The sequence below is a fragment of the Bubalus bubalis genome, chromosome 21 (genome assembly GCF_019923935.1).
Source record: "Bubalus bubalis isolate 160015118507 breed Murrah chromosome 21, NDDB_SH_1, whole genome shotgun sequence".
In the NCBI taxonomy this organism is placed as follows: domain Eukaryota; kingdom Metazoa; phylum Chordata; class Mammalia; order Artiodactyla; family Bovidae; genus Bubalus; species Bubalus bubalis.
Window position 1 is genome coordinate 58,396,614 of NC_059177.1, and position 24,867 is coordinate 58,421,480.

Below are 24,867 nucleotides of genomic sequence, written 5' to 3' on the forward strand. Positions count from 1 at the left end.
CAGGGGTCACAGCAGACACCCTCAAGCTGCCTTTGTGGTCCGTACCGAGTCTCCACAAGCTGCCCACGCTGTTAGCTACCTAATGGTTTCCTTTCAGTCGGCCTTTCGGGTAAGATGGAAATATTATTACATGAGCGACACTGTAAGAACCCGAAGGACTGTTGCCTTGACGGACACATCGGCTTTTTCTGTTTCTCCGTGTTCCTTCCCTGACCTCCACCCAGCCGTGACCACGGAAGAACTGAGCCTTCCACGCTCATCAGGGCTTTAATTCAAGTTTTCTCTTGCTCCATATTGCTCTGTAGGCTGGGTGGTGATGGTGATGATTTTTATTATTATTTTTTGGCAATCGTTCGTACTCAGGCATTCTCTCCTTGTGGCGAGTTTGAGTTGCTTAAATTTTTTTTTTAATTTTTAAAAAGTCTCTCTATGGGGCTTCCTTGGCAGTCCAGTGGTTAAGATCCCATGCTTCCAACGCAGGGGGCACAGGTTCAATGCTTGGTCAGGGGACTGAGACACTGCATGCCATGTGGTGAAGTCAAAAAATACAAAAAAATAAAAGGTCTTCCTATGGCTGTGACAAAGAGTAAAGGCTGAGCAACCCAATGTCTTAGCTGTCTGTGCATCAGCACAGTGAGTTATTATACGGTCACGAAAACTGACCTGTGTCTAAAAGGAAACCCTCAGGATGGAGTGTGTCAAACCCCTGATGTGAGTCGTGACCACGACACCGGGCGGTGTTCTGGCATCGCAGCTCTGCTGTGAGCTCTGCACCACTCAGAGCCTGTGACCTGCATCCCCTGGTGCAGGCTGGTTGCCAGGCGTTGAAGGGGTTTTACAGTCATCCCAGCACCAAGCAAGCCTTGGTCCCGGACTCGAGAGAGGCCGGGCACTTGGTGCTTGGTGTGTGGTGGGGGTTGAGGCAGGTTCGCCTGCAGTCTTGCCGTCTGCACTTGCTTTTGGCACTGCCCGTCTATGCGGGGGAGCCCTCGCCACTGGCAAGAGCATGAAACACGAATTCTGGGCAAGGGTGCCATTGGACTAGGCCTTCACAGAGACCTGGTCCCACCAGCTCCTTCAGAAACACAGCCCGGCACCTTGCCCTCAGCTGTGCGGTACATTCGTGCCTTAGCTGGACACCTCGCTCTCTCAGCCGTAACTCCCTGCAGGTCCCTTTCTCTGACTTTCTGCGTCCGATGACTCTTGATGCAAGGGTCACAGCATCAGTTGCTTCTGAAGTGGGACGGGTGTTGAGTAAGTGGGGCAGGTGAGCAGGATGCAAGGAGCACGCTGGGAGGAGCTGGGCTAGCCGACACCAGATGCTTAGCTGTAGTGTTGCAGGTGATTAGGGCATGGTGCGGACTGCGGCAAACTAGAGAGCAGAGACTGGCTCAGCGACGGCTGTGACCGCTCCTCAGTCGTTAGTGTTTTTAGTAGCAGCTTTATTGAGCTGTAATTCACATACCATACAATTCACGACTTAAAGTCACAATTCAGTGGGTTTTAGTGTATTCATAAATAAAGGCAACATCACCAAAGTTAGTTTTAGAGTATTTTAGCACCTCAAAAAAAAAAAAAACCATAATAATCACCTCGCTGTTCTTCCACACACATACACACATGGAAGTATGTTGGATTTTTAAATTTATTGTGTCTTTGTTGCTGCACTTGGGCTTTCTCTAGTTGCGGCAAGTGGGGGCTACTCTCTGGTTGCCGTGCGTGAGCTCCTCCTCTCAGGGGCTTCTCCTGTTGCAGAGCACAGGCTCTGGGGCACGTGGGCTCAGGAGCTGTCCTCCTGGCTCTGGAGTGCAGGCTCTGGGGCACGTGGGCTCGGGAGCCGCCCTCCTGGCTCTGGAGCGCAGGCTCTGGGGCACGTGGGCTCGGGAGCCGCCCTCCTGGCTCTGGAGCGCAGGCTCTTGGGCGTGTGGGCTTGGGAGCCGCCCTCCTGGCTCTGGAGTGCAGGCTCTTGGGCATGTGGGCTCGGGAGCTGCCCTCCTGGCTCTGGAGCACAGACTCAGTAGTTGTGCACACAGGCTTCGTCGCCCCTCAGCCTGTGGGATCTTCCCAAGTCAGGGATCGAACCCATGTCCCCTGTATTGGCAGATGGATTCTTAACCACTGACCACCAGGGAAGTCCAGTATATCGATTTTGTCCAATATTTTTTCTGTGTTTCTTGAAATAATCATGTGGGCTTTTTTTTTTATTCTGTTGATATGATATAATACATTAATTGGCTTTCAGATATCAAACCAACCTTGCATTCTGGGATAAATGCTACTTGATCATGATATGTAATTCTTTTTATGTGTAACTAGATGCAGTTTGCTGGTATTTAATTGAGTGTATGTTCATATTCCCGAGAGATACTGGTTTGTGGTTTTTGGTGGTGTCTTTGTCTGGTTTGGGTATCAGGATGTCAGCCTCATGGAATGACTCTGAAGTGTTCCCTCTTCTAATTTTTGGAAGAGTTTGTGTAGAATTGGTAACAAATAATCTGGTAACAATTCTACCAAACTCTTGAATGTTTGGTGGAGTTAACCAGTGAAGCCAGATTGTCAGGGGCTTTCCACATGGGTAGTTTTTTATAGGAATTCAATCTCTTCACCTCTGATTGGTCTGTTCAGACTGTTTCTTTTTGAGTCAGTTTGGTAGCATGGGAGTTTCTAGGAGGATTGTTTTTTTGTTACATTGTTTTTCTGACATGTTCTTACTTTTCCCCAGTGGGCAACCTTGGTCTTTAGATCACTTGTGGACCCCTCAGCGAAGCATGAGGAGGCATGTTTTTCTCAGAGGCAGAATCGCGGATGTCAGGGCCTCTTGGGTTTATCACCGTAAATCAGAGCAAGAAAAAGCTGTCCCTTGGCACCTGTGGACGAGCTTGTGTTGTTAGAGGGAGCCTGGGGGCAGCTGGATGCCTGAGATCATAGGGAGCTCCCCCGAGGCATTGTCATTCCTTTCGTCCAAGAGAGGATAACCCCCTGCCCATTCCTCTTCCGTGTAAATGAGTGGTCACCATCAGATCCTTCCCACTGAAAGGAAAACCTCAAATTGTAAATGATTCCAACTGCTTGAAATATGCCTTGCTTTGCTTTATCTCTGGAGATTAAAAATAACTCCCTTGTTATCTAGAAGAGGGATGTGTCCAGTTCAGAAAAATGTGTGCTGTGCCAAGAAAACTTGAACTCCTTTTTACTCACAATTAACCTCGCACCACACATTTTGAGTGAGCCCTGAGGGCAGCCCAGGGGCCAGGGAGAGACCTTTCTTCCAGGAACAAGAGCCTCTAAGAGTCTGTGATGGACTAGGCTGCTGCTTCAGATACTGAGCTCCCTGTCCAGGGAGGCATTCAAGCTGGCACACTTGTCTGAAAGACTCAAGACGGGATTACAGCATCAGAGTCAAGTCTTCCCAGAACTACGAACCCCTGCGATGTCCTGCGATGTCCTACGGTGTACGGTCCCTGTAGGCAGCAGACTTTAGGCTTGTCCCTGCCAAGGCAGGCATGATGTCCCCGTTTATAGACCGTCCCAGAGAGCTCGAGCTCGAGCTACAGTGAGGAATCCCTTGAACCGCAAGATCAAACCAGTCAGTCTTAAAGGAAATCAACCCCAAATACTCACTGGAAGGACTGACGCTAAAGCTGAAGCTCCAATACGTTGGCCACTTGATGTGAACAGCCGACTCATTGGAAAAAACCCTGATGCTGGGAAGGATTGAAGGCAGGAGGAGAAGAGGGCGACAGAGGGTGAGATTGTTGGATGGCATCACCGATGCAATGGCCATGAACTTGGGCAAACCCAGATAGACGGTGGGGGACAGGACACCTGGCGTGCTGCAGTCCGTGGGGTCACAAGAGTCAGGCACGACTTGGTGACTGAACAACAAAAGGGCTGGAGCAGTTCTCTCTCCGCGTGGTGGACAAGCCGTCGCCCACGTCTCATCTTCCGTGGCTCTTGCTGAGAGGGGCTGATCCCTGCTGCAGACATGACCCCGTGACCCGTCTAGTACCGTGTGTGGGGCATGCCAGCAGAGTCCGATGAGGCAGGCCCCACCAGGATCGCGTTCCCCAGAAGGTGTCCCGGAGGGGCCTCGGCCCTGGGGGTCTCTGCTTCCCCCAACCTCAGCCTGCAGACGCCCCTGTGGCTCCAGATGCAATCGGACGCCGATTCCTTTGCCTCCTCCACCAAGGGCAGGAGGGATTTTTCACGGAGTGTTGATAGCCGATGACAGGTCCTCGCGGCGTCTCAGAGCGCTCCTTCTGAAGGACATTTACACATTTCTGCGGCATCTCCCAGCTGCTAATTAGCAGCATTCTCATTTCCCTTAATCACAGAGACAAGGAAGCCCACAACAGTTCTTCAATTAGCTCAGAGGAAATGTTTCTTTCTTTCGCTATTGAGGCCCATTCAGAGGCAAGAATGGCTCGTGGGTGTGTGTCGGCTTCCGCGCATCTCCGGGCGGGGGCCTGGCGCGGGCGCACCTGGGCTGCTGCGGGGCGATGGTGCCCACACGACGGTCCCAGGGCTGCAGAGGCTTACACAGCCCCACACCCTCTGCCAGGCGCCTCTGTTTCCTTCTCGGCTGGCTTATGCACGGGAGGGTTTACCTGACTTAAACTCAGGTTTCTTTCTTCTCATCACCTCTTTACAGCTCATATGCTCCCTCCTTGCAGAAGCCATGTAGTAATTCTAAGGGCAGTGGGAAGGAGCCTAGCACTCAGGCCTTTCATCCAGCAGTCACTCTGCAAAGGCGGGTTCCCGTCATGCGCCAGCCCAGGCCAGGCTCTGGCGACTCAGCAGGGAGCAGTCAACCAGGGGCCCTGCTCTTGGGAGCTGACCCCTGTCCTGGGTCCTGGGGTGTGGGCTGGTCCCTGTAATCCTGTACCTCTGAGGAGGTGCTTCATGGCAGCGGGAGGCGGGGTGGGGTGGGGGGTCCTTCCTTGAGATGGATGGGTGGTAGGTGGCTGCTGGGCAACGTGAACTCAGATGTGTCCCACCTTTTTCCTGAGAGGGGACAGTGGGCAGAGGAACCGCTCCCCAACCTGGCCCTGTAGGAAGCCTGGGGGCTGGGCAGGGCCCCTTGGATGGCATTTCTCACCTCAGTGTGACCCTGGCCACCCCCACCAGCCTCAAGGGGGTCCGTATCTGCGGGGGGCACAATCCTCACCTCTGGCGTGGGCCTGGCCACCACGAGACGTTGCTGGGCACACATGGGAGGCAAGCTGATGGCACCGGTCACATGCAGAGATATCCACAGGGTCCTCACTCGTCTACAGATGCTGCTTGTCAGGGACAAGCATGACGTGTGATGGGCCTGGGAAGCGTGAAGCCATGAGGACGCATTGGCACCTCGGGGCCTGGTGGACGTGGGCAGACGTCCTGAGCAGAGCTGCCCCTGGCTCCACAGCAGCGTCTTATGAGCAGTGACGTGTCCCCAGCTCCAGAGAGATGACAGGGCCTCCTCGGAGCTCTCAGGGGGCAGCGTCACCCCTGAGGAAGGAGAATTGGTTCTGGGGGTGGATTCGCTCACCTCCCCTCCTGCACACGCGTCCCCCCTGCACGTCCTTCAAGAGGCAAGTGGGTGTGGAGCCTGGAGAAGCAGGTGGTAATGCTTGTGCAGTGGGGTGGGGACAGGACCCCCCACCCCAGCCCATGCCACCTGCCAGCCTGCCCCTCGCCTCCTCCAGAGCGGCAGGCGGGCTCACCCGTGGGCACCGTTCACCGTCGGGTGAGCTGGCAGGGCTGACGTGTGGGCAGCCTGGTAGGTCATGTGGTCTCTCTGTGGGGTGCCGTCCTCCGCCCTGTCACCCGGGAGGTGCCTGGACGTCCAGCTGCTGGGAAATCAAGTGGGAGAGACACCGATTTTCTCACTGTCAGTTACCTTTGTTTAAAACGTGCAAAATGGCTCTTTTGAAGGAGAGACAAAAACACCTCCCCTGCACACCCACCCCCGCCTCACAGGTCTCTCCCCGTGGGTGCAGCGAGCCATCATTTCTCTGCCTCCTGAGTGACGTGCCGCTCCCGACGGTGGTGACGTTTGCTGGGGGATCAGGTCGGAGCCCCTGCGTCTTCCTGGGATTTTTAAGTGGGTTCTCTTTGGGAACATGTAATCGGCCAGGTGACTCGTCCACCACAGAACTGGAGACCGTGGCCCTGACCCCCGTCCTCGGTGTATGTGGTGTCAGGCTGGCTTGGTCGTTGTTCGGGGTGCCGGTGGGGTTTCCGCTCTGGGATTTTTATTGAGCGACCTGGGTCCTCACGTGAAGCGTGCTGAGCACCCTTCGCCTGTGTTTGTGCCCCTGAGCCCTGGGCCCAGCGCTGCAGGCACCGTCTGCCCGCCTGGGCCTTGCCCGGCCCAGCCCCCTGCCCGACAGCTCCCTCTGGCTGCTGGTGGCGTCAGGCTCTCGGGCGTGGCCGAGTGTGGGAGAAGGCACCCTAAAGTGACGGCTCAGGCACTGTGCTCCCTCCCCAGCAGCACCCCTTTGACGCTGGGTTCCTACCCTGGGTGGGCCTGTCTCTTTGTATGTCTACTGGGGGTGTGTGGACTAGAATCAGCGCTTCCCAGATAGATGAGGGTCCCTGGGGTTTGCAGACTTCTTTCTGAATTCTGGTCTCGATGAAGGCAGGACCGAAGCCGAGCTGGTGGAAGCGCGGGTCCCCATAGGTTAACCAGCACCTTGCAGCGGTGCCCCTGGATCTCAGTGTACATACACGCTGCGGGGCTAGGCTGGACTCGAGGCGCAGCCCTGAGGTGGCGGTAGCTGCCACCGCAGCCTTGGGGCGGATACACAGGAGGTCTGCCTGCTGACCAGGTGGGAGCAGCAGAGCTGCCTCAGGAGAAGTGAGCAGAGGGGCGAAGGTTCCCACCTGGACCGGGGGAGACTTGGCCAGAGAGGGACCTTGGGACAGGGCTGAGGCTCAGAGAGAGCCAGCAGGTGGACGCAGGGGAGGAGCCCAGATTTCAGGGGTGGATCGTGCAGCCCTGAGAGGGGCAGGCGGGCGCCAGCTGGCCGGAGGGTGACGGCCGTGGGGGAACGCGGTTTGCGGTGACGTCAGAGCCCTGGGCAGGGGCCAGATACGCCAGGTTCTCGTAGAACATAAAACTCACTCTGGGTGGCCTTTGAAGGCTTTTAACCTATTTAGTTGTCTCCTGACATTTTTTCCCCCCCACACATTCTTGACATTAAAACTGTAGCTTTGCCAACACGGAACCGTTCTCTGTACCCACCCCTACCTCTGGTGAATGTAGGCCGGAAACTGCAGGCAGCAGAGCGGGGCCACATAGAGGTGGGAGGCACCACAGGCCCCCTGCTGGCTCCGCGACGCGCCTCCACCCGCCCAGCCCCAGACCACCCAGCAGAGATGCACGTCTAAGCAATGCAACAAATCACGGCAAGTCCACCTGCCGCATGAGAAAGTGGTGATGATGCAGGCTGTCTGGGGAGGGGTTCTGGAAGTGGGATCCCTGGAAGGAAGTAGAGAGAGAAGAAGGTCTTTGGCAAGAGGGTCTTTAAAGAGGGTCTTTGGCAAGGAAAGCTTGGAAGACAGGAGCTCAGATTAGTTCATCCACTCTGAACATTTTACACAGGCTCTACATCTAATATAGGGAAAGTGTGTCAAAGTGTGAGTCGCTCGGTCACATCTGACTCTTTGCCACCCCGTGGACTGCAGCCCACCAGGCTCCTCTGTCCATGGGATTCTGCAGGCGACAATACTGGAGTGGATTGCCATGCGCTTCTCCAGGGGATCTTCCTGACCCAGGGATCAAAACCTGGGTCTCCCACATTGTAGGCAGATTCTTTACTGTCTGAGCCTCCAGGGGAGCCCTCAAACACAGTGGAGGTAGAGATGAATGTAGAGATGGGTGAGATTCGAGGAGCTCACAGTGAAGATGTGGTGGCCTCTGTGGCCTATTCCCAGGTCCTGAGAGTCTGTGGGTCCAGATTAGGATTCCTCAGTGAGGGCTTCATGTGGAAAGCAGCTGCCTCACACCCTGCCAGCATCAGAGGAGACCCCACAGGATGCTCTACTCTGATGGAAGTTGCAGCAGGTGGCCTGGACAAGCGATATGGGATCCTGGGTGTGAATCCTCTCTCCGCCGAGCTCTGACCACCCCTCCTTGGAGCAGCTTCCATTTCTTCTCTGTAATTTGTGCCAGGTTGCAATAAATGCTCCTTGAAATCTATCCCAGCACTAACATATCACATCCCAAGCCCGTTGCCTGGCTGGCAGTGGGGGCTCACGGCGAGGGGTGGGCAGGGCTGCCTTTGGGTTCGGGTTTTCCGAGCAGGCGAGAGGCTGCGGCCCTGAGCGGCTGTGTGACCGCACCCCACTCCCACCTTGCAGGTTCACCCTCTGCTCCCCGGCACCTCCACCATCATGATCCACGACCTGTGCTTAGCGTTCCCTGCCCCCGCGAAGGCCGACGTCTACGTCTCGGACATTCAGGAGCTGTACATCCGCGTGGTGGACAAGGTCAGTGTCAGCCTCCCCATACGCTCCCTGTTTAGCTGCACAGGAGCCAGGAGCACGGTGGGGCTGTGGGGGGTGCTTTCCTCGCATCTCCCCACCCCTCGCGGTGCTGTCTCACCTGGCATCCTGGGCTCAGCACAGGGCGGCCTCTGGGGGTGTCCATCTTCATCTCGGTTGACACCGGCAGTAAATCCCCCTGGAAGCTGTCCTCACGTTAGCCCCGGCCTAGGGATTCCTATTCTCTGGCTGCTGCAGGTGACTAACCAGCCAGAGCTTGAATTTTCTCCCCTGTCTGTACTTGTTGGATTCTCAGAGATTCAGTGGCAGGTGAATAAAGCGTCCTAACGCCAAGTGCTTCTGCAAAATGAATACATAATAGATCTAGGCTTTTCTCTAATGTGAAGAGGGGTTTTATGTAACTTGAATACACGAAGTGACTGCAGCGGTTTCCAGAGGAATGCTTTCAGGGTCTGGTCTTCCCGAGGGCGAGAAGGGCTGGTCATTAGAAGGGGCATTCATGCAGCGTGGACTCCTTCAAAGTCACTGTTCTCTCAGCCTCGGATATGCCTTCTCTGGTCTCGTTTCCGCTGGTGAGCTGCTTCTAGACTTGTGTTCTTTCACTGAGCACCTCTGACTCGTGTTTCCCAAAGCTTTCGCCGTGTGCAGTATGTGCTGCCAGGTGTGAACTGCTGAGCACTTATTAAACCCCCACTGTATGCCTGTTGCTATCTGAAGCTGTGGATTAGCTCTCTAACTAGGTCCTTAGTTCTTTTTCTTACTGAAGTAGAGTTGATTTGCAGTGCTGTGTTAGTTTCAGGCGTACAGCAAAGTGATTCCGTTTTATACATATTTATAGACACATATGCTGTGCTTAGTCGCTTCACTTCAGTTCAGTTGCTCAGTTGTATCTGACTCTTTGCGACCCCATGAACTGCAGCATGCCAGGCCTCCCTGCCCATCGCCAACTCCAGGAGTTTACTCAAATTCATGTCCATTGAGTCAGTGATGCCATCCAACCACCTCATCCTCTGTCGTCCTCTTCTCCTGCCTTCAATCTTTCCCAGCATCAGGGTCTTTTCAAATGAGTCAGCTCTGTGCATCAGGTGGCCAAAGCATTGGAGTTTCAGCTTCAGCATCAGTTCTTCCAATGAATATTCAGGACTGACCTCCTTTAGGATGGACTGGTTGGATCTCCTTGCAGTGCAAGAGACTCTCAAGAGTCTTCTCCAACCCCACAGTTCAAAAACATCAGTTCTTCGTCGCTCAGCTTTCTTCACAGTCCAACTCTCACATCCATACATGACTACTGGAAAAAGCATAGCCTTGACTAGACAGACCTTTGTTGGCAAAGTAATCTCTCTGCTTTTTAATATACTGTCTAGGTTGGTCATAACTTTTCTTAATCACTTCAGTTGTGTCCTACTCTTTGTGACCCCATGGACTGTAACCTGCCAGGCTCCTCTGTCCATGGAATTCTCCAGGCAAGAGTACTGGAGTGGGTTGCCATGCCCTCCTCCAGGGGATCTTCCCCACCCAGGGATCAAACCCAGGTCTCCTGCATTGTAGGCGATTCTTTACTCTCTGAGCCACCAGGGAAGCCCAAAGATACTGGAGTGGGTAGTTTTTCTAGGGGATCTTCCCAACCCAGGAATCATACCGGAGTCTCCTGCATTGCAGGCAGATTCTTTACTAGCTGAGCTACCAGGGAAGCCCGTATATATATTCGTTTCCATTATAGGTTATTGTAAGATATGTGCTATTGGTAGATCCTTGTTGTTTATCTGCTTTATATGTAGTCATGTGTATCTGTTAATCCCATCCTCATTTATCCCTCTCCCAGATGTTAGTTCTCTCAGAGTGGGATGTGACCGTTATGTCACATTTATGCTTCGGGCAAAGCACCGGAGTACCCCCTCGAGGCCCCCTGCACACGGAAAGCATGTAAACACTCCGCTTGTTGGGAGGCTGAGCGTCTGGAGGTCATCGTGGGCCTCTGGGTGTGAGCTTGGGGTACCACAGGTGGTGGCATTGGTCATCCGAAGGCCAACCCGGAGTCTCTGTCCCCCCCGATGTAGGTGGAGATCGGGAAGACGGTCAAGGCGCATGTCCGCGTGCTGGACTTCCACAAGAAGCCTTTCCTGGCCAAGTACTTGGCCTTCATGGACCTGAAGCTCCGGGCAGCCTCCCAGATTGTCACATTGGTGTGAGTTCTCATGGGGTCGGGGGTCGGAGGAGGGCATCTGGGGGCAGCGGCAACGGGTCTGCCTGGGGGAGAGGTCCCAGCCCCTCCCTGTGCTCCAGGGCGCTCGATGAGGCCCCAGACGACTACACCGCCTCCTTCCGCGTCCACGGCGTGGCCATCGGCCAGACCAGCCTCACCGCGACTGTGACCGACAAGGCCGGACAGAGAATCAACTCAGCCCCACAGCAGATTGAGGTAGAGCGGTTCCTCCTCACGCCTCGTGGGCCCGGCCCAGCCCCTGGGGCACGCCAGGGCCCCGTGGGGGTGGGATATGGCATTTTTTGTGATCAGCTGGGACTTTAGGGGCAGCCCAGGTAGCCCCGTGGAAAGGGAAAGTGTTAGTTGCTCAGCTGTGTCTGCCTCTGCAACTGACCCCCTGGACTGTAGCCTGCCAGGCTCCTCTGTCCATGGAATTCTCCAGGCAGTGATATTAGAGTGGGAAGCCATTCCCTTCTCCAGGGGCTCTTTCTGGCCCAGGGATGGAACCTGGGTCTCCCGCATTGCAGGTGGATTATTTAGTATCCGAGCCACCAGGGAAGGCCCCACGTGGAGAGGCCATATTAAATTGCTCTCCAGGGTCCTCTGATTGGAAGGGGGCCTTCCCTGGTCCTGGGGGTCTGGGAGCCCAGGAGTGAGAGGGCTGGGTCACTTCACTGTCTCTGGGACTCAGGGGGCCTGGTGTGGCTCAGAGGAGGAGAGTGACTTGTCACAGACGGGGGAGTAGCGGGGGAAGCGGGTGGGTCTGGACTCACAGAAGCACACACTGGTGGCGGGGCCCTGGAGGTAGTGGGCTCTTCGCGGGAGCCCCTGGGGCAGCAGCTCTGGGTGAGGGAGCTCGGGGCCCACCTGGGCTCGGCTGGGACCTGGTGCCCCCACGGCGTTAGGCTGAGACAGGAGCCCACGGCCGCCAGGGCCGGGAAGTCGTGTCGGAGCTTATCGATCGGTGGCAGCACACTGCTCCTGCCGCGTCCGCTGGGGGCTCAGCCTTGCGGGCTGGGGCGCTTCGTGCCGGCGGGTGTGGGTGGTGCTTCAGGATGGAGGTGCACCCTTCTTCTCCGGGTGAGAAGGCAGCCTTCTGCGCCTATACTCAGGGCAGCGCTTCAGAGACCACGCCTCACGCACATGTCACCCCTGGGCTGACTGGCGTGTCTTTGGGCAAAGCGGGGACTGTGGGGTTGTAGGAGGAGGATGCAGGGGCTTTGCCCTGCTGCAGAGACAGGGCCTCCTCGCCCTGCCCCCCCAAGCCCCCTTTCCTCATCTGGAAAATATGCAGACCACGGGAGTAGAGAACTATTCTAGGTGATTATTCAGTAGAAATCTGGAAACTGCGAGTCAGCCTTCCAAAGGGAAGCTGGGGAACCTCGAAGGCAGAGGGTTGGAAACCTGGGCATGGGCCAGACTGTCTTGGGGACTTGCTGAAACACACGGCAAGACCCACCTCTGATGGGCAGGTCCCGGGCGGGCCGGGGAGTGGGCGTTTTTGCCGACCCCACCAGGGCAGAACACGCCCCTGAGAGCCCCGGAGCCTCAGGCCCAGGGTGCATGAGGTCTCCCCCAGGGCTGGCCGGGACCCCAGGCCCTCGTTGGCCCCCTTCAGAGGCAGGAATCTGTGCACCGTGTTCCCGCATCCCTGGAGTTAAAGGGTGACCGCGCCCAGCCATGTGAGCCTGGAACACAGCGGCCTGTTTCCCTATTGTGTCTCCACGCCCAGGTCTTCCCCCCATTTAGGCTGATCCCCAGGAAGGTGACGCTGATTATTGGGGCCACGATGCAGGTAGGAGTTCAAGGCCACGCCCTACCCCCACCACCACCTGGGGCTTCAGAGCGGGCTGTGCAGGGGTGTTCCGGGGTGTCGGCGCCCCAGCCCCGGAGGGTGGGGTGTGGGCACCCGGGGGAGCTGGCTGACGGGTCCTGCTGCCTCCCCCTCCAGATCACCTCTGAGGGCGGCCCCCAGCCCCAGTCCAACATCCTCTTCTCCATGAGCAACGAGAGCGTGGCGCTGGTGAGCGGCGCCGGGCTGGTGCGGGGCCTCGCGGTGGGCCATGGCGCCGTGTCGGGGGTCGTGCAGGCTGTGGACGCCGAGACCGGCAAGCTGGTCGTCGTGTCTCAGGTAATGGCGGGGGCGCTCCGCTCCCCAGGACCTGAGGACCACCTCTCTCCCAGGGTCCTGCTCTGCCCTCGGGGCCCGAGGCACCTGCCTGTCGCCCTCCCCTCTCACCAGGCCAGACCTGCACTTGCACCACCTCGGTCGCCCTTCTCCAGACTGAGGGTCCCTGAAAGTGAAAGCCGTCGGTCGTGTCCGACTCTCTGCGGCCCCGTGGACTATACAGTCCATGGAGTTCTCCAGGCCAGAATACTGGAGTGGGTTGCCGTTCCCTTCTGCAGGGGATCTTCCTGACCTAGGGGTCGGACCCGGGTCTCCCACATTGCAGGCGGACTCTTTACCAGCTGAGCCACCAGGGAAGCCCAAGAATACTGGAGTGGGCAGCCTATCCCTTCTCTAGCGGATCTTCCCAACCCAGGAATCGAGCCGGGGCCTCCTGCATTGCAGGCAGATTCTTTGCCAGCTGATCTCTTGGCTCCTTAAGGGATGGGGCCCCAAGCTCTCCCGCCTTGGGGACATTGCCGTGCAGGGTGGTGTAGCGGTTGTGACGGCAGACGCCGTTTTCCGTGCCGCCGTGGCTCCTCTCAGGACTCTGCTCTGCCTGGGCGCAGCTCACCCACGGCCATCCACAGCTGTTCTAGGCCTGAGCTGGTGTTGCCCACGTCAGAGCCCTCCCGCCTTTAGTTCATTCATTTCCAGCAGGGCTTGCAGACATTCTCCCAGTAGAGTTGGGATGCTGTGGGCACTGGGGAGCTTATGGTGTGTGTTTTTAGAGGCACATGCTGGCTTGGCTGCCATAAACCTGGGTAACTGGGCACCAGTAGTATTTCAGACTGGGTTGATATTTCTAGGAGAAGAAAACCTGAGTCAGCCGCTAGTATCTGCTCAGCTAGAGGTTAAATTATCCCTAGGCCTCCTTGCCGGAGTTGGGGACATTTCCTAGCAGCTTTTCTGGGTCGGTAGAGATGCTGGAGGCCGAGTCAGGAGGGCCTCACCCAGGAGGGGCCCCCATCCTGCCCCCCTGCCCCGCAACCTCATGTGGTGGCTCTGGCCCCAAGCAGGTGGTGGGGGTGTCTTGGTCTGCTCTTTCCCTTCTTTCCTGGAGTGGGCACTTCTGTGGGCCTCTGGGAAGGATAGAGCAGAGCGTGTCCCCTCCTGGGAAGGGCTCAAGGTGCCTGGATTCTGCCCCATGTCCGTGGCCAGCAGTGACTTGGAGGAGCAGCCACTTGGTGGCCTGGCCACACAGGAGCCCCAGCTCTAAGAGAGTGTTTCCTTCTGGGTGATGTGACTGTGGACAGAAACTGGGTCCCTGACAGTGGTCCAGGAGCCCTGCTGAGTTCAGGGCATCTAAGCACACAGCTCTGCATGCTGGGACCCCCTGGAGTGGGTGGGACTGACCTTTATCTGGCCCGGAGTTCATTGATTCACGCCTTTCCCAGCAGTTCCAGTGTCTCTCCAAGTATCCTGGTCAGACCGCAAAGTCCTTTTGAGTCACAGGGTGGATACTTCAAGTCTATCAATTTTATAAAAACAAGAAAGTACCAGGCGTGTTGAGAGTAAAATTAAGTACCAGGGAGGGCCTACTTCGTTCCTCTCTACAGAAAGGGTTTGCAGCCTCAGAAATGGGAGTTTCGGGCAGGGACCCATTGTTGGCACGTAGCCCCTGAGCCCTGCCGGGCTGAGCCCCAAAGCTGTCTTTCCAGGATCTTGTGGAGGTGGAGGTGCTGCTGCTCCAGGCTGTGAGGATCCGCGCGCCCATCACGAGGATGAGGGCAGGGACCCAGGTGAGGTCCCATCACAGGGATGAGGGGGGACCCAGGGAGGTTCCCATCACAGGGATGAGGGCGGGGATCCAGGGAGGTTCCCATCACAGGGATAGGGGGTACCCAGGTGAGGTTCCTATCACAGGGATGAGGGGGGACCCAGGGAGGTTCCCATCACAGGGATGAGGGTGGGGATCCAGGGAGGTTCCCATCACAGGGATAGGGTGTACCCAGGTGAGGTTCCTATCACAGGGATGAGGGGGGGACCCAGGGAGGTTCCATCACAGGGATGAGGGGGGACCCAGGGAGGTTCCCATCACAGGGATGAGGACGGGGATCCAGGGAGGTTCCCATCACAGGGATGAGGGGGGACCCAGGGAGGTTCCCATCACAGGGATGAGGGGGGGATCCAGGGAGGTTCCCATCACAGGGATGAGGGGGGGATCCAGGTGAGGTTCCCATCACAGGGATAGGGGGTACCCAGGGAGGTTCCCATCACAGGGATAGGGGGTACCCAGGTGAGGTTCCCATCACAGGGATGAGGACGGGGATCCAGGGAGGTTCCCATCACAGGGATGAGGGGGGGACCCAGGGAGGTTCCCATCACGGGGATGAGGGGGGGACCCAGGTGAGGTTCCCATCACGGGGATGAGGGGGGGACCCAGGGAGGTTCCCATCACAGGGATGATGGGGGGACCCAGGGAGGTTCCCATCACAGGGATGGGGGCAGGACCAGGGAGGTTCCCATCTCGGGGATGGGGGCGTGGACCCATATGAGGCGGAACCTCTCCAGCCCCTCCTGTCTGTGTGCTCGGAGCAGCCTCCAGCAGGTGTCAGGCTCTGAGACCTGGTTCAGGATGAGCCTGGGGGAGCTGTTCCCAGGACGCTGTTTCCTCTGCTGGGGCGATTCTGCAGCCCCTTGACCCAGATTCTGGGGTGATTCTGCAGCCCCTTGACCTGTTCACTCTCTGGGTCCAGCTCCACTCCCGCCTCTCCTGCTGCGTTGCCCAGGCTCCCTGTCCTTCTCCCCCGGGCGCCGGCTCCCGTACGTGTGGCGCCTACCCCTGCAGTCCTGCGGGGGTGACGCCGTGTCTGTGCCGGTCTGTCGCCTTCGTGCACCTGGAGTAGCACCTGGTGCCTCCCAGCAGCTGGTGTTTGGATGGCATGCACGTTTTTCGTGCTTTGTATGTTGTAGTCCACGTGGAGAGCATTACCCCCGGGGGTGGCTCCGGGGTCATCTCCGCATCGCAGACGAGGAGGTGCACACGTGGCAGGCTTAGGGCGTCTGCTGAGGCCACGCAGCCAGTGAGCGTTGGGACTGGGCGCTGACCCGCAGCTGGACTCAGGTCCACCCCAGCCCCTTGCTGTGGTGCCTCCATGTCCGTTTGCCCTCGGATCAGCGCTTGGTAAATCCAGAGTGTAGGAGACCAAGCCCACCGCTGTGAGCAGGGCCCCCACTAGACTGAGAGGGACGGGAACAGGGTGAGCCGGCCTGCCGGGGGGGCTGCAGGCCCCTCAGAGCTCTAGGCGGCTATTCAAGAACGGGGTCCCTCGGCCCCGGAAGGACGGGCAGGAGGGGCTGGCGCTGTGCCGGGCCGGCCTCCGACTCGGAAGGACTTGATCGAGGCCCCCCTTGCCCTCAGGAGACAAGGGCGGCAGCGGGCCCTGGGGGACACTGCAGGCTGTGTCTCAGGGCGTCAGGGGGCTCCGGCCATGGGACGCGGGTGGTCACGAGCCTGGCTTCTCCCTGCAGATGCCCGTCTACGTCACCGGGATCACCAACAACCAGAACCCTTTCTCCTTCGGCAACGCCGTGCCGGGCCTGACCTTCCACTGGTCTGTCACCAAGCGAGACGTCTTGGATGTCCGGGGGCGGCACCACGAGGTACTCACCCCCCGCCCCAGAGACCCTGACGTGAGGCGGGAGGGTTCTTACCCGCCCCCGCCCCAAGACCCCGCCCTCCATCCCAGATGACAGCCTGTCACCCCCCCGAGACCCCGCCCTCCATCCCAGACGACAGCCGGTCAGGCCCTCGTGAGGCTTCCTCCTCTGCAGCCACCCTGTCCCTCCCTGGGGTCCCTGCACCCTCCAGCCCTTCGTGTGTCCAGGAACCCGGCCTTCAGCTCCCCTCTTGTGGGCCCCAGGACAGGCTGCAGCCTTTTCCTCTTAAGCTCATTCTTGCTGACCAGCCGCACCACCCAGGGGTTTAGAGACAACCTGCGGGTGGAGGGCAGCAGAAACAACAGCCTGGTGGCAAAGTCACGAAGGCCCCAGAACGTCACGGGGTCCTGGTGGGGGTTCCCAGTCTGTAGCGTCTGACCCCCTTTCTAAGATGTCACCTGCCTCTGGCAGCCCTGGAGTTTTCTCCAGGTTTGTCCCAGGGCCCTACCCCGTCCCCTTAGGCTCCCTAGGGGGGCCCTGGCCCCTCCCCAGGTCTGTGCTGGAAGGTGCTGGAGAGACACACCGCCCCGTGTGTGTGAGCTGAAGGCCGTGTGTGGGGAGGGTGGACACACCCGGGTGACCCAGTCAGTAACCCCAGGTGGGCCTCAGTCACGCGGGCCCTGAGTGTGGCTGCTTCCCGGGGTCTCTCCTTGTCTTGTTTGTGGACAGTGGGGGCCTGGAGAGGGAGTCAGACAGGGGGATGGGGTCTCTTAGAGGCTGCCTGAAGCTCATACAGTGCAAGACGAGTACCCCCGGTCCCCTGTCGCCATGGGACCAGATCCTGTCCCCACACCATCCCCATGGTACCCAGGCATGTGACTTCTTCACAAATACCCCATAACAAGGGCTCTGTGGGCAGCACCCGAAGCCCAAGTCGTCTGGGTGATCCGCCCTGAGCCCCGCGGCCAAGGTTCTGAGAAGTCTTGCGTGAGGACAGCGGCGGGGCCCTCCTCTCCCGTGGGCCCTGGGAACGGCGTGAATCGCAGCGTGGAGTGCCCCACGCGCGTGCCAGGGTTGGCAGGCCCCCACCGGGGCGAGAGGGCAGCAGGGTGGCGGGCGGGCGGCTCAGGGGATCTGGGGTGCCTGCCCTGCGTGGGAGCCGGGCCCGGGCCCCTCGGGACGTTCGGTTCTGTCTGTTGCAGGCGTCGCTCCGGCTGCCGTCGCAATACAACTTTGCCATGAATGTGCTCGGCCGGGCAAAGGGCCGCACCGGGCTGAGGGTGGTGGTCAAGGCCCTGGACCCCACTGCCGGGCAGCTGCTGGGCCTCGCCAAAGAGCTCTCTGATGAGATCCAGATCCAGGTGAGGGTCGGGTGGGCAGGAGTCGCTGTCAGCGGGGAAGTGCTGGCCAGCCCAGGGCGCTGCTCCCCCGGGGCGTGTAGGGACATGTGGAGGGTGCTGGGGGCTGGGGACCAGCCCTGGGGGGTGCTCGGCCTGTGGGGAGCTGTGGTGAGGCTGGCAGGGCCTGAGCTGGGGCTCCAAGGTGCTGTGGGAGTCCAGGGCTGGGGTGACCCTGGGCTTCGTGGAGGGGAGGCGTTTGGGGCTGGGAGGGCCTGGCGGGGGCAGGTGGGGGACTTGGCCCGTGGATGCAGAGGCCTGGAGGTCTACAGTAGCTCGATGCACTTCCAGAGCAGGAGCTGACTCTGAGCTGGGAGTCAGGTGCCTTCTAGGGGGAAGAGGCTGGAAAATCTGGGCCGGGCACGCATCTAATTGCCTGTATTTCACAAGCGCTCGTGGAGGACGAGACAGAGGCAAACACCCCCAGGGCAGGGGGGTCACAGGGAGCAGGCAGTGGAGGGTCCCAGGAGGCCTCGAGAGCTGTGCCCCAGGAGACAGGGTGTGACTCCATCATTCATAGATGGGACCCGAGCCTCAGGACGGGAGCAGCCGGCCTGCTCAGAGCCCCTCGAGGGGGCAGCGGCAGGGTGGAGCTGTCCACCCAGGGCCTGGCCCACGGCTCTCTCCAGCCCCACTGGCCTGAGCACATTTAGCTTTAGGGACCCTCTTCTGCTGATGTGAGACTCAGTAACGTCCTGACCTCGTGCGTATGTGCTCAGTCGTGTCTGACTCTTTGCAATGCCATGGGCTGTAGCCCGCCAGGCTCCTCTGTCTGTGGACTTCTCCAGACAAGAACACTGGAATGGGTTGCCATTTCCTCCTTCATGGAATCTTCCCGACCCAGGGATCGAACCCAGGTCTCCTGCATCACAGGCAGATTCTTTATCACTTGAGTCATCCAGGAATCCCTTAAATGTAATATCTGGGTCCCCCTAAACTGCAAAGAAAGACTGAAAGTGACTCCTAGATATCATGAGGAAAGACACAGTTTCAAACCCCCTCTTCAAGAGGAAACAAGCCAATCCTAGGTCAGGCACATACCCCACGCAGGGTGAAGAAGCACGTTTCAGAGAGAAATGCCTGTCTGCCCAGCCCCCGCCCCTGACACCTGCCTGCATGTGCGTACGCAGACTCACACACACACAGACACACACACACACAGACACATACACACACAGACACACACACACACAGACTCACACACACACACACAGACTCACACACATGCATAAACAGACACAGACACACACAGACACACACACACAGAGATACATACACACACAGACACACTCACACACAGACTCACACACAGATACACACACACAGATAAATACACACACAGACTCACACACATACACAGACTCACACACAAACACAGACACACACAGACTCACAGACATACATAAACACAGACATATACACATACATACACACACACAGACACATATACACACAGACTCACACACAGAGACATATACACATACACAAACACAGACACACACATACACAAACACAGACCCATATGCACACAAACACACACAGGCACAGACACACAGAGATACATACACACACAGACACACTCACACAGACTCACACACAGATACATACACACACAGATACACACACACACAGATACATACACACACAGACTCACACACATACACAGACTCACACACAAACACAGACACACACACAGACTCACAGACATACATAAACACAGACATATACACATACATACACACACACAGACACATATACACACAGACTCACACACAGAGACATACACACATACACACACATACACAAACACAGACACACACATACACAAACACAGACCCATATGCACACAAACACACAGGCACAGACACACACACAGAGACACAGACACACACAGACTCATATATGCACAAACACACAGACACAGACACACAAATACACGCAGAAACACACATACATACACACACAGAGAGACACACACACACACACACACACACACACACACACACACACAAGCACGTGCTCTTCCCAGCTGAAAACAAAGTGAAGTGAGCTCTGACCCTGTCCTGGAATTAGAGACAGGGCTTTGCGTCTTCCGAATTCTGTGACCTCAGTCGGGTCATTTAGCAGCTCTGCGCCTCGGTTTCCCTGGCTGGCAGCAGGTAACTTTCAAGCGCATTGGAAACTCAGAGACGCTGGATCCAGCCCACAGAGGTGTTTTGTTTGGCTCACTCAGTACTTTGAAACAGTCTTTTATTTGTTGCCAACGTTGAAAAATAGGAAGATTTTGTCTAAAAGCCCAGTGTGCGGCTCATCCTGGAGACGTTGGGTGATGCCACCGGCCAAACCGGCAGGAGATGAGACAGCCCCTCAGTGATAGAGCTGAGCCCCCAGGTCACAGCCCCCAGGCCCCCTCGTTGCCCTGACCCCGGGGCCGTGCCCCATGCTGCGGGCACTGGCGCTCCTCGGCAGGTCACGGGGCCGGAGAGGAAGGCCCCGTTGTGCCTTCAGCGCTGTGTCGGGGGGACCTCGGGTTACCTGCCCGGAGCAGTAGGAGGGGCCTGTCTGGGCGTGTGTTTCCCATGTGATGCACAGCCAGTGAGGCAGCTTCGCTCTGGGAGCCGTCGGCCCAGCGGATGGGCTCACCTGGCTCCGGAACCCGGTCCAGTCCCCAAGGCCGTGCCCCGTGTAGGGAGCCCTGCCCCTCCGTAGTGTCCTGCACGTCCCCAGCTCTGGGAGGTGAGCGCACCAAGGATGCTTCCCTCGGGACCCTTTTTACTGATGAGGAAGGCGCACCTGAGTGTGTGGTCAGGGCAGCTGCTGGGAGGGAGGGGACGTAGGCCAGTTTCCTTTTCAGAAATCACCCGTTTGGTTTTAGACACAGGCCCTCGGAGCGTCCAGCTGGCCTGATCGTATCAGAAGCCAGTGGGGAGCCCCAAGGTGTGCTCAACACCCAGGCTCAGTGTCAGGGGTGCCAGCAGCCTGAGGGTCCTCAGAGAGAGTGCCTTGGAAGGGTGTGGGCGCAGTGGGCTGCGTGCAGAGAGCAGTCTGGAGTCCCTGGGGGAGGGCTGCCTCGTGGGCTCGGGGCTGCCGGGGCGGGGCAGGGTCAGATCCCCCCGACATCGTCAGCTGTATCAGTCACTGGCCGGAGGTCACCAGGCACCCTGTCCTGGTTCTGTGGGATTCAGCAGGAGCCTGGCAGGCAGAGAGGGTGCGAGGTGGGGCTGAGGGGGGTCCCTGGGGGTGGTTGTGGGAGGGGCCGACGTGGAGAGCATGTCTGGCTGGGGAAGGAGAATTCAGGCAGAGCCCCCCAGCCTGGCACTGTCACCAGGCAGGACCCTAGACCCCATCGCTGAGTGTGCCGCCTTTCACATGCACACCCTAGACCCCATCGCTGAGTGTGCCGCCTTTCACATGCACACCCTGAGAGCTCAGGGCATCACGGCCCCCGCCCCATGAAGAGCCCCGGGGGCCTCCCCAGCGCACCTGCTGCTCCTGCCCAGCACGCCCTCAGCGCTCGCCACCACACCCCAGCTCCTAGCGGGGTGGCACCTGGGTGTCTCGGCCCACGGGAGGCACGCCAACCCTGCACGAGGTTCTGGGGATCAAGGGAGAGCAGAAATCGCCCTCTCCCCCAGGTGTTTGAAAAGCTGCGGCTGCTGAGCCCTGAAGTAGAAGCGGAACACGTGCTCATGTCACCAAACTCGTTCATCAAGCTCCAGACAAACAGGTACGTGCCTCGGCGCAGCTCCATGTGGGTTGCGAGGCTGCGCTCACGTCCGACGGCTCATTTGTCAACGTCGGCAGGAGCTGTGAGTGCCAAGGGCCAGCCGCACCACCCTGCCGTCCTCCTCCTCCTCCCGGCCGTGGAGATGGCCCCTGCTTGTCTGCGGCATCTCCCCTTGGGCCCTTCTCCTCCTCCCCACGGCCCAGAACGTCTCATGCTTTCTGCACAAATCCAGTTCTTCAAAGGCAGGAAAGTGCCAGCTTGGAGGGGTTCAGTCTCTCAAATGCCCCGTGTCTTTAAGACTTGCCACTCAGTGTAGTCTGGGAATTGGGACATCAGCTGGGGGGAGGGGGCACATGAAAAATGCAGATCTCGGCCCCTCCTGGGTGGTGGAGAGGCCTGTGAAGGCTGAGAAGCGAGTTCTGAAGCCCGCGGGCACACCAGATTCCTGCCTTGTGTTCCAAGGCGGTGCTTTGGGTAGCGATGCCTTGTGTGTGAACTGCAGTTGCAAAGCTGGGAATTGCAAGGACGTTGGAGAAACACACACACACACACACACACACACACACACACACGGTGGGCATACAGCCAAAAGTGTCAGCGCCCGGCTCCGAGCTGGACTCTGGGTCCCAGTCGGATGACAGCGGTACCCTGGAGGAGTCTGGTGGGGGAGACGGGAGTGTCCTGTGAGAAGGCCTGTAACGGAACGAAGCCGCAGCCCAAAGGAGGGCCTCCGTGCCGGGATTCTGGGGAGGCACGGCCCCCGTGGACATGCAGGAGTCGGGTCTCACAGGATGCGCAGGGGTCCTGCAGGTTAAGAGGAGGGTGTTGATGGAGGGGGCAGGAATTTGAGGCAGAAGCGGTGACATTTGCTTAAGGAGTCATCTGCGGAGGATTTGTGGGGCTGCGGCACGGAGGGTGACTGGAGGGCGGGCCTGGGAGCTTTTCTTTCCTTCCTTTCTTTGTAACATCATGAATATGTAAAAGAGCAAAAGAGACTGCGTCATTTGTCTCCTCTCTGGTGCACGTTATCGGTAGTTTTCCGAACCACATTCTCATTATAGCAACAGCCCGTTTTTATCCAGTTATTGGTGGAAATGGGATGGGGCCAGGCCGTCGCTCCCGTTTCACAGCTGAGCAAGCCGAGGCCGGGAGAGGGGACTTGTGTGTCTGAAGATACCCAGTTGCTGGTGGGCCATTGGGAATGCCTCTGGGCTCCATCCGGCTCAGAGCCCGGGGGCTTCCCATGCCGGTGGCGTCCCTCGTTGCAGAGCACAGGCTCTAGGCTTCGGTAGTTGCGGCTCATAGGCTGTAGAGCGCAAGCTCAGTAGTCATGGTGTGCAGGCTTAGTTGGTCCGTGGCACGTGGAATCTTCCCGGACCAGCCTAGAACCCGTGTCCCCTGCACTGGCAGGGAGATTTTTATCTACTGAGCCACCAGGGAAGCCTTGAAATGAAAGGATCTTTTGACTGCAAGCGTCCGTGTGGCTCATGAGACCCTCAGCTCCCACATGCTTCCCGCCGACTGGCTGTGGAAGGTGCTGCCCTACTGGGAACCCTTGGTTTTCCAAATGAGGTCTCCCATCGGTGGCCAGTGAGCTGACAGGCTGTGCATGGCGGCCCGGTGCGTCGTGAGGCCAGCATTGTGCTGCTTTCTCTCCTTGAGCAGCAGGACTCCCGAACCCCAGGCCCCTCCCCGTGGCCATCTTGCTGCTGTTGTCTGCGAGCATGGGTGTGTTTCGTTTTCCCAAGGGATGGCGCTGCCTCTTTGACCTACCGTGTCCTGGACGGGCCAGAGAAGGTTCCCGTTGTGCATGTTGACGAGAAGGGCTTCCTGGCGTCGGGGTCCATGATCGGCACGTCCATGGTCGAAGTGACTGCCCAAGAAGCTTTCGGGGCCAACCAGACCATCATTGTTGCTGTCAAGGTAGGACCTCGTCTGCCTCCTTTTGGAATAATAAGAGTGGCAGTACTGTTTTCCCCTCGCAGGTGTGCAAGTAAAGATACTCACCTTCTAACCAAGAGATTGTAAGAAACTATTAAAGGTCCTAGGTGAGACTATAAAGAAGGCTGAGCACCAAAGAACTGATTTTTTTAACTGTGGTGTTGGAGAAGACTCTTGAGAGTCCCTTGGACTGCAAGGAGATCCAACCCGTCCATCCTAAAGGAAATCAGTCCTGAATATTCATTGGAAGGACTGATGCTGAAGCTGAAGCTCCAATACTTTGGCCACCTGATGCAAAGAGCTGACTCATTGGAAAAGACCCTGATGCTGGGAAAGATTGAAGGCAGGAGGAGAAGGGGACGACAGAGGATGAGGTGGTTGGATGACATCACCGACTCAATGGACATGAGTTTGAGCAAACTCTGGGAGCTGGTGAAGGACACGGAAGCCTAACATGCTGCAGTCCATGGGGTTGCAGAGAATTGGACACGACTGAGCGACTGAACAGCAATAATAGGTGAAAAGCTGAAGCATCTCCTGGGTATCAGAGCAAAGATCCCTGGACATGATTGATGGCAATGAGCTCATTTCATAGATGAATAACTGTGGCCCAGAGCCATATGAGGTTTGCAGGACTGGCACCCCGGTGTCCTGACTGGCCAGCAGTGCCTGGATCAGCAGACACATAAGCGCAATGAACTCAGCGTGTGCTGTCCTGGCCCAGAAAGCACTCGGTTACAGACAGCACCTAGAGGGTGAGGGGGCCCATCTCTCAGGTGAGGCAGTTGAGTCGCCAAGGCCGCCAGGGGCTGGGAGTCAGGCTCTGGGCTGCAGCCCACGTTGGCCTGCCCCGGGTTGGTGCCCCCTGGTCCCCCCGCCCCCGCCACCATGCCCAGCATTCCCGAGTGTCCCCTGCCTCTCTGCTCCTGAAGACGGGATGTTCTCCTTGGGAGGCCCCTTGATCGGGTCCCGGGGTTTATCCTGAACAGAATTTTCTTTGCACATCTCATCACAACCACAGTGTAATCCTTGCTGACCGAGCAAATACATGACCTCTTGAATATTAATATTTAGACTCTGCTTGGGTCCTGGGCGTCTTTCCTTATTAGTATCTTTTTGTTTCAAGGCGGGCGTCTAGCAGGGAACCCCAACCCTAGTTTCCAAGTGACCGAAAGTGACTGAGGACTCGTCTCAGGTCACCAGATGGTACTGAGTGCCAGCTGTGTGCCCATCCCTGGAAGCGGGGTCTTTGAGGGGCTGGCGTTTTGGCCACAATGGATTTTACTGGAGACAGAGAACCAAGGCGGCTCTCTAAGGACCTTGGGTTCCCAGGCTCCTG

At 57.8% G+C, this 24,867-nt stretch overlaps 1 protein-coding gene across 2 annotated transcripts in view; it reads left to right on the forward strand.

The window, feature by feature from the left end:
• The window catches only part of NUP210 (nucleoporin 210), a 92,176-nt gene that overhangs the window by 52,939 nt on the left and 14,370 nt on the right, over positions 1-24,867 (forward strand). For both annotated transcript variants that reach the window (XM_044934250.2, XM_025272760.3), the window contains exons 21-30: positions 8,347-8,475; positions 10,548-10,675; positions 10,774-10,909; positions 12,426-12,488; positions 12,645-12,824; positions 14,522-14,602; positions 16,335-16,466; positions 17,666-17,824; positions 21,496-21,587; positions 23,336-23,510. In XM_044934250.2, the coding sequence (XP_044790185.2) occupies positions 8,347-8,475; positions 10,548-10,675; positions 10,774-10,909; positions 12,426-12,488; positions 12,645-12,824; positions 14,522-14,602; positions 16,335-16,466; positions 17,666-17,824; positions 21,496-21,587; positions 23,336-23,510 (1,275 nt within the window). The remainder of the gene's footprint in view (positions 1-8,346; positions 8,476-10,547; positions 10,676-10,773; positions 10,910-12,425; positions 12,489-12,644; positions 12,825-14,521; positions 14,603-16,334; positions 16,467-17,665; positions 17,825-21,495; positions 21,588-23,335; positions 23,511-24,867) is intronic.